Source organism: Ischnura elegans, chromosome 10 (assembly GCF_921293095.1).
Source record: "Ischnura elegans chromosome 10, ioIscEleg1.1, whole genome shotgun sequence".
NCBI classification, from domain to species: domain Eukaryota; kingdom Metazoa; phylum Arthropoda; class Insecta; order Odonata; family Coenagrionidae; genus Ischnura; species Ischnura elegans.
Genome location: NC_060255.1, coordinates 49,532,721 through 49,546,696, shown reverse-complemented (window position 1 = coordinate 49,546,696; position 13,976 = coordinate 49,532,721). Strand labels below are relative to the sequence as shown.

General features: G+C 37.2%; 1 protein-coding gene across 5 annotated transcripts in view; it reads right to left on the bottom strand.

Moving 5' to 3' along the window:
• LOC124166505 (sodium/calcium exchanger 1-like) overlaps positions 1-13,976 on the bottom strand; it is a 331,828-nt gene that overhangs the window by 111,850 nt on the left and 206,002 nt on the right. For all 5 annotated transcript variants that reach the window (XM_046544036.1, XM_046544038.1, XM_046544037.1 and 2 more), the window contains one exon: positions 12,384-13,072. In XM_046544036.1, the coding sequence (XP_046399992.1) occupies positions 12,384-12,989 (606 nt within the window). In that variant the 5' untranslated portion in view covers positions 12,990-13,072. The remainder of the gene's footprint in view (positions 1-12,383; positions 13,073-13,976) is intronic.

The window sequence follows — 13,976 nt, the reverse complement described above, 5'->3', positions numbered from 1 at the left end:
TCATACGAGCAAGATCGAATTTCAATGGGTAGCTTCATTAAACTCCAATATTTGCATCTCGAAGGCTTCAGAGCAATCGAAACCAGCAATTTCCGTGCAAATAATGATTTCTTAGGAGTGAAATGATGCGTGATCCATTGCAGTGCTGTCCTCGCCTTCACAACAAAATGACTTATCGTCAATTCCATCTACGATTTATTGATTCCACGGCCGTTATTTCAGACCCCACGTTTTATGAGTAGGTATAAAGCCATCACGCATTGGGGAAGGTTTCGTGAGATTTTTTTCCGTTCATTTTTGAATGGAGCCACCTATTTTACTGAATGAATTATGGTTCATCTCGCATGGAGGCGAGAAAAATATAGGGCATTTAGTCGCCTGCTAGTGGCAGAGGACGTGAGAAAAAATAATGACCGCGAATCCTTCTGTTGATATCCATAACCAAAACGGTTACCGACCTGCGCCGCGCCGCCCGTGACGAAGGGCGGTCTGGGCGTCGTCGGAAATAAATGAGGAAATCGATTGTAAACGTTAACAAGCACTCATCGAACCTTTCTCTTGTCTTTTTCCGGCAGAAAATTACAGGTTACACTCGTAAACTGCACGATTTACCAACGAAAGGTTTTTATCGTTTTCCTTGGAAGGAAAGGATTAGTATCAACTACAATATAAAAACAAACAATATGGAAATTACAATATAAACGTATTTTTTTATAGACGTTGAAGTAAATATGCATAATTTTTTTCAAAGGTAAGTAGTCTCTTGTAGCACATAATGTGACCAAAGGAGTTGATTCAGTGACTATTTAATCCTATCTACGTAGTCTTAGGAATATTTGCACCATAAAATATTAAATATTATACGATTGATGTAACCGAAAAAAGTTATAAATCAAACTACGTGTTAACCAATTAAATATAATCAGATTTAAAACTCTCCACATGGGTATCACATGAAATAATTAGTCATCATTTCGAATTCATGGGAAGTAGTTAATTCTTTAAATTTTACCATAAAAATATCTCCCAAGATAATTACTTATGTTCTCATGATTACTTCCCACAATATTCGATAAAAACCCAGCAAATAGCCTAATATTAATTAAAGGCATATTTCCAGCAGCATGAAAGGGAATAATTTTTTTTTAATATTCAGAAATTCATACGAAGCTAGCGAGAAAGTTAATCAACTATCTACTTAATGTATTCCAACACTAAATATATAGATATACTTACATCTACACCCAGGATTCTTTTGGAGGTGATTATTCAATGCTCAGGAAATTTGTTTGGAAAACAACATGTGGGTGATTCGCAATAATATATCTGCTGACACATACGCTCATATAATATCATGACGATTGGAGAATAATTTAATCGATTAAAATACTTTCTCCGTAATGAAATGATGAAATACAGAATTTTAAGCCTAATTTAATCACGCTCGAATTTAATAGGTGATGTGAGAGTGCATTAAACGACTATCTGAATAATTATTCCCTCGGCTGTAGAATATCGTTTGGAATAAGACATTTTGTAGCATACAAGTACCCACCAATCAAAGCCGGAATAAGTATTATTATCCAGTGTCTATTTTACCGATATAAAAAGGTAGTTTAACCGGTACGCTTATAGCTAGTTTGGATTTTAGGGGGTACGCCGTACCGGCCCAACTATACCACTGCTCACGGGGACATATTTAACCTTGATCCGTATCAATGTGTTGTTTAATTTTAGGAATATTAAAAAATAGTGTATTTCCCTGAAATAAAAATGTGTCAAAATATCGTAGGAAGGGATAGATTAAGTACCTTACATGAATATAAATAACGCCGACACCAACCAGACCATCCATTTTTCCTGTGCTCTTTTTGATCGCACCTTGGAAAACTTCATCGCATTTAACGTCAGCATGCCCCTCCTTTTACTTGAAGGAACATCTATCTTTTAAAAAATCTGGTATATTTCTCAGCTCGACTGCTAAAGCCCTTCACTGTGGCATCTCAGGGGAAATCGCTTCCTTCGAAAAAAACATTACTCTAGTTCTAGATAAATTCTTGCGAAAAATGATCCAACAACCCACTTCAAAACGTCCAAGAAAATTCAGTTTTACAGACGCCTCTAAGATCCATCTTTCCACGCATGTAGGGGGATAAATTTAATCATTAAATGACGTTACGTTAATGCGACAGGACTTGAATTTCATTCATAATTCTGAATCCAAGAAAATGTTCATATTAAAGTGTTATTTTGAATTCTAAAACAGATTTTAATCTAGTTGAGGTTACTCCGATATAATTCAAAGGGATAAATAGGGTTTCAGCGGTAAAATTGATTTAAAATCCAACTTAAGAGGACGCTTCGCAGCCTCTTGATCAGTCGTTTTTTTCAAGCTATTTTACGTATTGATAATGTAAAAATTGCGCTACCATCATGGAACTGTCCGAGTTTACGGAGTGGAATTGGGCTAAAATTTTCTTGTATCCCCAGTAAAATAGTTTTTCAATTGAGAAAAGCATGGGTAAATTTAAAAAAATGTATTATGCAGCAAAACTTAGAAAAGGGTGTATTCCATTGAACATGAAAATATCTAGATGATAAATTGATTTTTAAAAGAATAATTTGGCACAAAAAAGACAATTCAATAGGGAGTGATACGCCCTCTTGAATATATCTCCGGGTATTTGGTAATTTTCATTGCATTGATAATATTAAGAGTAATAGAAGGTTAAGAAGAAAAATGTTTTTATCCTCTATAACTCTTGAGGTCATACAAAAGTCCAGCACGTAAAATTTTTTCTTTTCATTCTAGGATAGCCAAGTGATCGTAACACGATGCCATGGGTACGCACCACAAAGGAAAGGGAAATTTTACATCATCGAAATTTCTTACTGAGATTTTGACCATTTATTTATTTCAATTTTATAATTAAAACTTAATAGTATTCATAATGGCAAAGAAGTCAAGAGTGGAAACACTCGAAATTTGGTGCTATCGAAGAACGATGATTATAAAATGGATCAACCGTATAAGTAATGAGGAAGACCTAAGAAGAACGAGATAAAAGAGAACTCTTATAAAAACCTTAAGAAGAAGACTCGTTTTTTTATTTTTTCGTTAATTTATTACAATTATTGCTCCCTCAGCCGTGCATTAAGATTTTTTAGAAAGAGAATATTTGTTGGTCACATTTTGAGATATGGTGGCATAGTGAAAACAATCGTAAAAGGACAGGTGGATGGGAAGAAGGGCAAGAGACGTCCACGAATGAGTTACATAGGTTATAAATAATGTAAAAAAGAAGAAATACGTCGCTATGAAAAGGCTAGCGGTTAGGAGAGAGCAATGGAGAGCTGCGTCAAACCAATCTTAGGATTGTTGTCTAATAATGATGATGAGCATTCAAATAATTGAGATTGGCTATCAACCACACTCCTTTTTTCAAAGCCTCTCCATCCCAAAATGGATGATTGAATAAGTAAACGTGATTGATGAAGTACAGACGACAGAAATGAAACAGATAACGTGCTACATATTCATGGACGAATAAAGCATCTTACATCACAGGAGATGCATAGGATGGGAAGCAAATGAACAACGTCCACATGAACCTCACAAAGCATAGAATCCTGATTAAATCCTTACTCCATCATCTCAAAATTACCTTAGTCATTATCTTTACACGTTAAAATGTGTCTCTACCGATAATTTTACGTAAATAAGCCACAATTATTAACGATAAATTGAACCCTGAAATGAGACTAGTGGACACTGAAGCTATTTTTTTCAATAGGAAATTGGGTAATCATGTGAATTTTCATGACGACCGCAATGACACACTGTTGGTATCGGATTCAAATGGCAAGAAGTTGATGCTGTATTCACCATATTATCCTAACAATAATAACTATACTGTATTAGAGGAAAATTGAAGTATAACAAATTCACTTCCATAGTGCCACTAGCAATAGGTGTTAATTTTGTCAAAGACGGAACAAGGGTATAATTGCATTCACAATACTTGACACGATTTATAATGAGGATCATTCATTCACTTCTATATTAATCTTTTGACGGTATAATGGACCTTTTGACCTGGAATAATCACATTTACCCGATGAGGAAAGTGTGTAATACACTGATTACATATTTTTTCGTTAATTTATTATAAATATTGCTCCCTCAGCCGTGCATTAAGATTTTTTTAGAAAGAGAATATTTGTAATGGATGCAATTTGTTCAACCATTTAATGAGAACTCAGTAATTTCCAGGAATGTAACACACGGATAATAGTAGCATTATTATTATCACAGATGGAGATATATCCGTAAGCTAAAAATATTTTTTGTTCTAATTAGGACTGATGGGATGCCCAATTTCCAAACCAGTGACCTTTCCATATGACCGCGGAGAGAAAAAAATAATAATTCATCGCTAGATATCTCACACGTAAGTGAATTCGTCATGAAGCTGTAATGGATACCATAAATGACCTCATCAGTAGCCGTCAAGTTGAAAAAGCACTCTGTACTATCACAGCAATCTATTTTTTGTGCTATAATTAATATACTTAATCGAATGAATTACTGGAGTGATTAGGTATAGATGGTGAACGATATTTGATCGCATAGATTTGCAAAATATTACCGAGTTTTTTATTCACGTCAACTACTTGAACCGTGATTACTATCTAAGGGAGGCGAGTAAATGGAACAAAATTATTCCACTCTGTAGGAGTCCATGGATACTCATTTGCTTAATTATATCAGGGGACTATCACTGCTAAACTGTAACCAATGCTTAAATTTTTATGAATCTGCGAAAAAGATACATCTCCGATTGCAACTGATTTTGTATTTTATTTCTGTTTAATTGTGGTTACAAGAGAAAATGAAGACATTATCAGAGGAATACAATCGTGGAAAAATTATTCAAATAAGTATCGTAAAATAAATGTCTTATTTTCCCAAAAATTTGTAGTCTCCGTCAAAATTCCACCTTAGTGGAATATGTGTGTAGAAAGAATCCATTACCTAACAAGAAAATGTGTTCAACACTCAGGCATTTCTCGAGAGAGACTCAAACCATTAACCGTACACTCTACATTATACCGTGTGAATAAATGTCTATTACATTAACTTCAAAGGCAAAATCTTCAAACCGGGTAGAAATTGAAAATCTTGGAGATATTTCAACACTTACTGAGCCCAATTAATTCAGGCACAGGTTATTCAATGCACACAAACCCAATAGAGATTCCGAAACATCCTACTCAAATAACGTAAGCTTACACCGTAGCTAACGGTGCAACGCCAATATAGTAGTTGGTATAAAACGTTGGTCGAACGATTTGATGCTTCCGAAAACAAATGTAAATAACTTCAGAACCACCAATGTTACCTTTATTTATCACTTCCATTTTCCTCTTTACGAAATAATAAAACAGGTTTCAATAGATGGTGTGAAGCGCTCGAAGGTCAGAAGGTGCAGGAGAGCATTGTATTTACTTTACCTCTACGTTTAAACTGATACACACACGACATTTCGGCATTTACAGGAGGTGTAATCGGAATTAGTGCTAAATTACAGCCTCATAAACATATTTGAATAAGGGGGATTTAAATGGCTGAGTATACACCTGAAGCTGAGGTCACCTTTGTAAACAAAACTTTAGTATTATTATAGGAAACGAAAGCATAGAGTGAATTTCTTATGGATGGATTTTATTTAAATCCAGACACTTATGTTTCTGAAGGAACAACAAATTTTATGGAAATGAAAAATTCTCATCTAAATAAACAGCATCAAACAAATACTCTCCTCCTAGTCAGGCAATCAGTCCCATCAAGTGATCTCAATTTCTGCCATTCCTTATCTTGTTCGCATGCGCGAAAACGGATAATTTCCCTAGCACACGTTTTTCTGAGCGTACAGCGCCCTCTTCTGACAGAGATTCCAATTTTACAGTCGCATCCGACTTAAATACTCCAATGATCAGAAAAACCGTTCGTTTTACGAAGGAACTGCTACAATGCCTGATATATCAATGCCAGGTGAATACAAAGACATCTATAGCCTGACGGCCTCTAACATGTATCATAGAGATAGTAGATCCCCACAAATACACTGATGAAATGTGAGAATCAATCCATTGTATGTACAACGCCTCGCCAAAGTCAACAAGATCGGATATGTTGTCTAATTCATAGGGGAATATTTACACTCGCGCTAAAACTGGGTAGTCCAGAGTAACGATATTAATAGCATCACGATTCGTAGGCTTTAACTTAACTCCCACTTGAAGCGTCTCCAAATTCTGATACTTTCTTTCAGTGTAATCAGATCAGCATCATCAACCAAACATAACCTCACTATTCTTCCTTCCTCCTCCCATTTGAAATGAAATTTTAAAAAGAGTTCAAAATTCGAATTTTCCCTCTAAACACTATGAAAGATTGCGCACAGATAATGCTATTGGAAAAAAGTATTTCAATTAGGCTGCGCAATCTCTTTCCTCAATGAGGTTGATGATTAGTCTATTTCCTATTATATGATAGAATATATCCAATTCAGTTGCAAACTAGACTCTTAGTTCTTCATTACTCTTTAAAATCAGTAATAATAAGGAAGGAAAGACACCCAGAAAAGGTTAAATCAGTACCCTGACATCCCTTAAAAATAATATTTTGAGGTTCGATATGACCGTCAAGGCTTTCATTTTAATAACTATTGCTTTCAAAAAGACTTAAAAAATTTTGTTCCAGAATGAGTGATTTCCTTTTATTCAGAAAAAATCGGGCCATTGTTTTTTTTTATACAAATCGTACTTTTCCAAAACATTAGTCTCAACATCAAACTTTCTTTGCCCATCCAGTCACTCTAAAGTTATTGACGTAATGAAGGTAAACATACAGAATTCACATAGGGTAGTGAGGGGCAGGAGTCCTATTCCGAAATAGCTCTCTTAATGCCGGGGTGATGACGCTTATAGTCAATCAGATTCATTTATTTGATCGAATGTAACACAGGGTTGCGTTCAGTTGAGGACAATGAACGATAGAAACTGAGTTTTTTCAAATTTTCATTTTTATGCATCGTTTATCTAAATTGTAGGGTCGCGCAAATTTTATCTGTGCTCTCGGCGTTTATGTAACTGCTATTTTTGTCTACTTGACGTTTATATGTATCCTTTTCCTCGAAAATTCATGCAGTTAGCTGATTCGCAGCTCACTATACGGTTGTGTTATGACGCATTATATGTATCAAGTGCCGTTGGGGTAAGAGCCCTGGGGTAAGTGTCCGCATGAGGACTCTTGCCCCACGTGTGCTGACTCCTACCCCACTATATACCATGCTTTTTCTATGACCTTGTAGTTTCTGTTGTTGAAATCAAGTGTACATCGTTGATAATTGTATTGAAAGAAAATTTGTAACAGTTAGAGAAAAACCGATCGCAAAGCATTAGGAAAACTATTTTTTGAGGTAGCTACATTGAGTAGGAGCAATGGAGAATCCATGCTTTCTATTTCAGCTAGTCAAGAAATTGATGAATTGCCTCTGAGTAATAGTCTTAAGGCGCTACGTGAAATAGAAAATAAATCATGTAATGATCGGGAAATCGAAAAGTATTACTTGATTCCAGAATTTTAGGTACGTTTAGATATGCATAATACACTGACTGCTATAGTATACTACTGCTTATACTGACGATTGATTCGGAATTCATATACTCAATCATATGACTGCGGAGTTTGTGGAAAATTGTACTATGATCCACCAATCATTGATTGTATAATGTGTTATGAATGTATAACATGGGAGAAAGGATCTTGCACAAAATATTTTTAAAAGGGAAAGTTCAGTTGTGAAAACTCTGATTAGGACTCTTGCCCCAAAATGGGAGGACACTTGCCCCACGTGAGGGGCAAGATTCCTATTTGTTTTTCTCGTACATCTGCATTAAATTCGGCATTCATTTGTTATGCAGAAATAGAAGATAAGTATGGTAGAACATATTACAGAAAACAAAATTAAGTAAGTATAAACATTATTTTTTGAACCTATGTGCATAATATTTATATGTAATTGTTTGTTAGATGCGTTCCCTTGACCCTCAATCCCCTATACATGTATCCTACATATATACATGTATCCACAGCGCCTGCAGCACAGTAATTATTGAGAAATACAGTGATAATTTTTTCCGTAGTCTTCGAAAAATATTTAGAATCAACAAAAAAAATATAAACAGCTACATTAGTAGTAATATTAGCAAGGAAAATATGAGAAAATTGTACATACAAAACGTGCCACCAAAAGTACCTCCGAATTTCCTACGAAGGAACTCGTGTTTATACTTTAATTCTGTAGTTTATGCAGTGATCATAGGTTCCTCCACCCAACCTCACCCTTTACAGGCAATGACAGTCCTCTAATTCAAAGCGTGTTGATTCAGACGGGAGTCGCCCACCGCGACGAAGAGAAAGCAGGTAGGCACGAAATTCTCAGAGAAAAAATAATCACCGGGATAAACTGGGACATCGCGAATTCACTACGGCACGGCTAACGAATTCTGGCTGAGCTGGCCGTATCTCATTCATTCTCTCACTACGCGAATCCCACAGAGAACTGAAGTGGGATGCGAAGTAAATGAAAATGGCACACTGTGAAATTTCTTCATGACCTCGTTGCAACCAACCAACTACCGCACAGTGTGAAAATTCCACGGAGGGCTAGTCATTTGCCTTGACAGGGATTCGAACTAGGAACTCCCGAATTCATGCCGGGTGCCTAACCGCAGATGAATAAGATGCCTTAATAGTATAAGCTGTGAAACACGTGGAGCGGATTCGGGAGATTCAGGTTGGAATTCCGATCAGGGAAGATAGTGTTCCCTCACTAAAATTTCCTCGCTGAACATGTTTGCGTAGGTGCCTGTAAAAGTACACCGCAAACTAGTAGGCTGTTATTTCCTTGAAGGAATGTCATAAGAGTAAGTGTCCAAATTTTCGAAATATCATTCATTTTGAAAATTGGATTTAAAATATGGTAAACATTTTGAACTAAAAATATACGCCAGTGACTGAAAAATATTATTTACTACTGGAAAACCATTGACTGACATAAACATTTGTCTCCAAGTTACGGCGGCTCAGAAATAAATTATTATGGTCCCTTATATCTATTTACGTCGCATTCTGTTAGATATACGATCATTGTTTGTAGGATGCGAGTTTCCACGCCATGCATTGCATTAAAAGATGCATTGCTTCAGAAATTACAACAGAAGCTCAGGAACATGTTATACCGCAGAACATCTTATACATATTTAAACGGTACAACGTTACCATTTTGGCATTTTATTGAACCTAATGATGACACTACTATTCTGCTGTAAAGATTTTTGATCTATGCAATCCAATAACGACAACATATTCAAAGTTGTAACACCAATTCTTTTTAGTGGTTGATTTATGAATTCCATTTGAATAAAGATAAGTCATCTGAAAGAACATATTTAGATGAGACACGGGGAAGGAGATATTTTAACAGCATTGGGCTATTTCCATACGATATTGTAACCGCGGGACGAGCCAAATACGATTCATTGAAATATGTTAAAGAATGAACGCACCCAGTCACCAACTTTCACCATTATTCAAGCATGTGCATTACGCTCAAGATATGTAATTCCTTTATGGCATGGGGAATGAGTCATGACAGATATGAACCGCAGAGAGAGAAAAGTCTTTTCACGTTGTATCACGTCATCCCCGCCGATGAAATATGCACAAAACTGAATGAAGAGTACAACAAAAAGGAATTATTACGACGGAAGTCAACTGATACCGACTGATTCCTCAAATTGAGACTATTCAGAAAACGATGTCTACGGAGCAGTAGTGCTGCTACATACTCTGATAATTGGCGAACTATTAGAGTGATGCTTCAGATTTTGCTGATCGTCGAGTTTATCATCTGATAATTTACATCGTGAACTTTCATCGAAGTTTCCGTTTCATCTGTAATCATTAAATGCTATGATTACTCAAAGTGAATAAGGAGTACATCATACGTAAAAATCATTTACTTTCCGGGCAAAGCTTCTTTTTTCTCTTTTTGAAAGCTTGCGGTATTTTTTGGCTTTTAAACATAAAATTAAAAAAAAATAAGTGAAGAAGAACAGACGCAATAAAATCCTTTCAAATAAAAATTTCCCCCCGGTGACATGTGAGTTTATCATATAAACATGGACATGGACCTTCAACACTTTAAATGGTGATTTCCAAAACTCAAGAACTGGCGGTCGGTGATGACAACACGAACCACGTGGGTGACAAAAAAATTATCGTTCAAAACTTTAAATTCAACTTACTCGTCATACTATGGGCGTTTGAAGGTAGCAAAATACGTAAAACTAAGTAATGTGATGCCATTCTTATTTAACAGGCAGCTATAAGGTTATTCTAACTGCCGATGCCCCCATTCCGCTGAGATTTGACATCCAACAAGTGATGAATATTCTAAAGGTATGCATACAGTAGAGAAATTCCTACTTTATATTGCTTGAATCAGGCACTGGTATCACTTTAAGGAGAATGACCATGCGTAAGATCATATTGACTATTCATTGAAAATATGTAATAACTCAGCCGACCATGGCTTTAACTCTTAGCGTAGTTATGAAGCAAATGAAGAGCAGTTCTGAAGCATCGATGCTGAAACGTGGGCCAATTGGGATTCTAAGAGAAACGCGTCACTCTTGCTCACTCACGCGTCACTCGGTAAATTTTCGTTACGCATCCCTCGTCAAAACTTATCGCATCATCATGAAAGTTTTTGGGTTCAGTGCCTGCTAACACATGCTTGCATCTAAAATTTCAAAATTTTACCTAAGTAACAATTTTTTTCATAATTCAAATTTTTATATATTTGAGACGCCGGAAAACATTTACAAATACATACCTACTCGGAAAATTTCAAGATAATTACATAATTACTGAACGAGCCATTTGTCGCGTGAAAATACAAAATACGACCGGACGACAGGGACTTATGTGTCCTCTAAATAAAACATCTGATTCACATTAACCGCACCTAAAATCACACAGAGGAAGTAATCGAAACTTTCCCAAACTTTTCTCGGCAAAATTACGTTTTCACGGGACTAATAAAGAAAGGTGAAAGAGGAAGACCATTGATACTGAGAGCCCACACATTCCACGGCGAGCAAAAGAGCAAAAAACAAGCGATCGGTACGCAGCTATGCGGAATGAAGTGGAACCACCATGTAAACACTATTAAATATTGTTTTTCCGATCACAAAAGAAGAAGCAATGGTAATATGTTTACTACCGCGATTCGCCTTTCCTCAGCAGAACGACGCATAGTCGACAATGGGCTCGATGCACACGCAAAATGCGTAATTAATAGCTTGGTTTATTACACGCTTTCAAATGTCTTTTACAATCAATACGATTATAATCCAATTATATCTATCTTCATTGTTTTAATTCCAAGAAAATATAAACAAGAGCACGCAAGATGTCTCATGATGCAGAAATCAAAAGCCAACATTGAACCTCACCTTTCGTATTATTACGGGAAACGGAAACTGTGAATTAAATACGTAAAAATAGATTTATAGAATATCCTCGTATTCCTTCCAGAGTATTTGATTTAATGACAATATATTCCAATCAATGTCGTCAAAATCAACCTATCCGATCCATTAATTTTATCACGCGATACGATGTTTTAAGTATTTATAAAGATTTAAACATTTTAAATCTTAGCACCACGCGCAGAGGCCGATTCGAAATCACGCTAGTATTTTCCCACAGGGGAGGAATTTTCAAGAAAATGAAACTGTTAATGAAATAGATTTCGCAGGTTGCTCAGAATAATATTTTGTCTAGCAGCACTACTTGTCACGTTTTACAATGTATTACGTGGATTCACTACACTTGAAAATTATGTAAATGCATTGAAAAAAGTCGTGTTCACTAGCGAAAAGAGTATTTTGTGGGACCTGAAATATCGCTTTCATATTATTATGGAGGGCTGAGAAACATATTGCTGTAGAGTCTATTTCTGTTGATTTTGATATATCCATGGCAACCGACTCCAAAATAGTCTTCCTACCGAGACATACAATGGTACAAGTCATAGTTACACAAGGGACGCCAGGTAAGCAGCACATAATGGGAGCCCTGAGCACAGTTCCAACTTATTTTATTATCTGCAAATTATTTTTTAATTATTGAAAAACTTTGATTTTCCATTTAAACCGATATGTTTCCAAGCCCTCAGTATCGAGGAACGGTTCCAGCATATCCCATCCTGAAACAACTAGTTTTTAATAAGAATGACACTGCTTACCTTTATCCCTTTAATGCGCCTTGTCTCTCCATCGGGAACGCCCACCACGCACACAGCCGTAATGATCAACAGGTTGAAGGCGGCCGATCCCACGATGGTCCCAGGCCCCAAATCGCCCGCCTCGAAGCTCCGTCCCGACAACTCGATCACAGAGAGCAGGATCTCAGGGGCGGACGACCCCAGGGCCATCAGGGTCAGGTTGGCCACAGTATCGTTCCACACCCTAACCTCCACCACTTCCGGCTCTTCGCTCGCGTCCTGGAGACTTCCGCCTGGGTCTTTGGATCCCGCGTGGTCGGTCCCATTCGACGAGGTACCCTTGCCCTCTTCGACCGCCGCGTCACCGACTTTGGCAAGCCCAGGTCTCCAGACACCGGTCGTGGGCGAAGAGGGACGGGCCAAGTAGATCTTCCTAGTCTTGCTGGTAATCACTTCTATGGCGCTCATGAACACGTCGGCGATGATGGCGACTCCGAGGAAGCAGTATAGGAGGGCGAAGAGGTATAGCACGGCCCGGAACGATTGGTTCCATCTCTTCTCCTCTTCGTTGAGGAGCGGTAAGAGGAGTCCATCTCCGCAGTACTCGTACTCCGTTTCGTTCGACATCTCGGCCGGTTCTGGTCGTCGCGAAGCCGGCTTTCGCTTTAGTGGTTCTGCAAGCCTCGCCTCTTCCCTCTCCCACACAGCTCCTGGAGGGGAAGAGAAAAGAATGGAGAGAGGGAGTTAGTAGACTCGCGAGGTGAGGAGAAGGCATCACGCTCGCTCGACCGGTCCATGTGTTTTTCAGTGGCGACGCTTCAAGGAATTTAAGGTGGCACGTTACCATGGTGAAGAAATAAACGCTCCGAAAGTAGAGGCAGCGATTTACTTTTTTGTTGCACTTATAATGCCGTTTTACTCGGGGCAAGTCATTACGCAATCTGACGTATGTACGTAGGCGCAGCCAAAATTACATCGTGTAATGCGGTGAATTGCTAGAATGGATGCGAGTATGCGTGAATGCGAAATGGCAAAATAGTCCCTACTTTAATTCAGAGCTTGTATTCTTACAATTAAAAAAAATGTTTTCAGTGCTAACCCTCGCAATGACATGCCTCGTGTAAAACGGCCATAAGAAAACCTTAAGCCTCGAATAAATTTGTAGTGCCACATAGATGTTCATTCATATTCTTTTTAGATTCATATTTCTTTTCATAGATTCATATTCGTTTTAGTCTCCTGATCTATCTTTCATTTTTGTCTGTTGTTTTTATGTTTTCAGCTGCTTTGTCTTTTCATAATCTACTGCTATGTTCTTGTTATAAAATGGAAAACCCAAAATTTACGTCCAAAGCTAATTTTTTCATAAAAACTCTTTGCAACACTACATTCATACATTAAAATGTACAATATAAAATAAACTGACGCATGATTTGAACTTTAGCGATAACGCCATGCATACGTCAGTAAAAATCGCGAAACACCCGCTCGCGTTTTTAAAAATGTAGGTTTTTGCTCTTAAATGTAGCAATGAATTGTATTTTCATGCAATGATAAGAACCAATATTTGAAGCTCATACATGATTATTTCATTTTTTGGGTCGAAACTGTCTG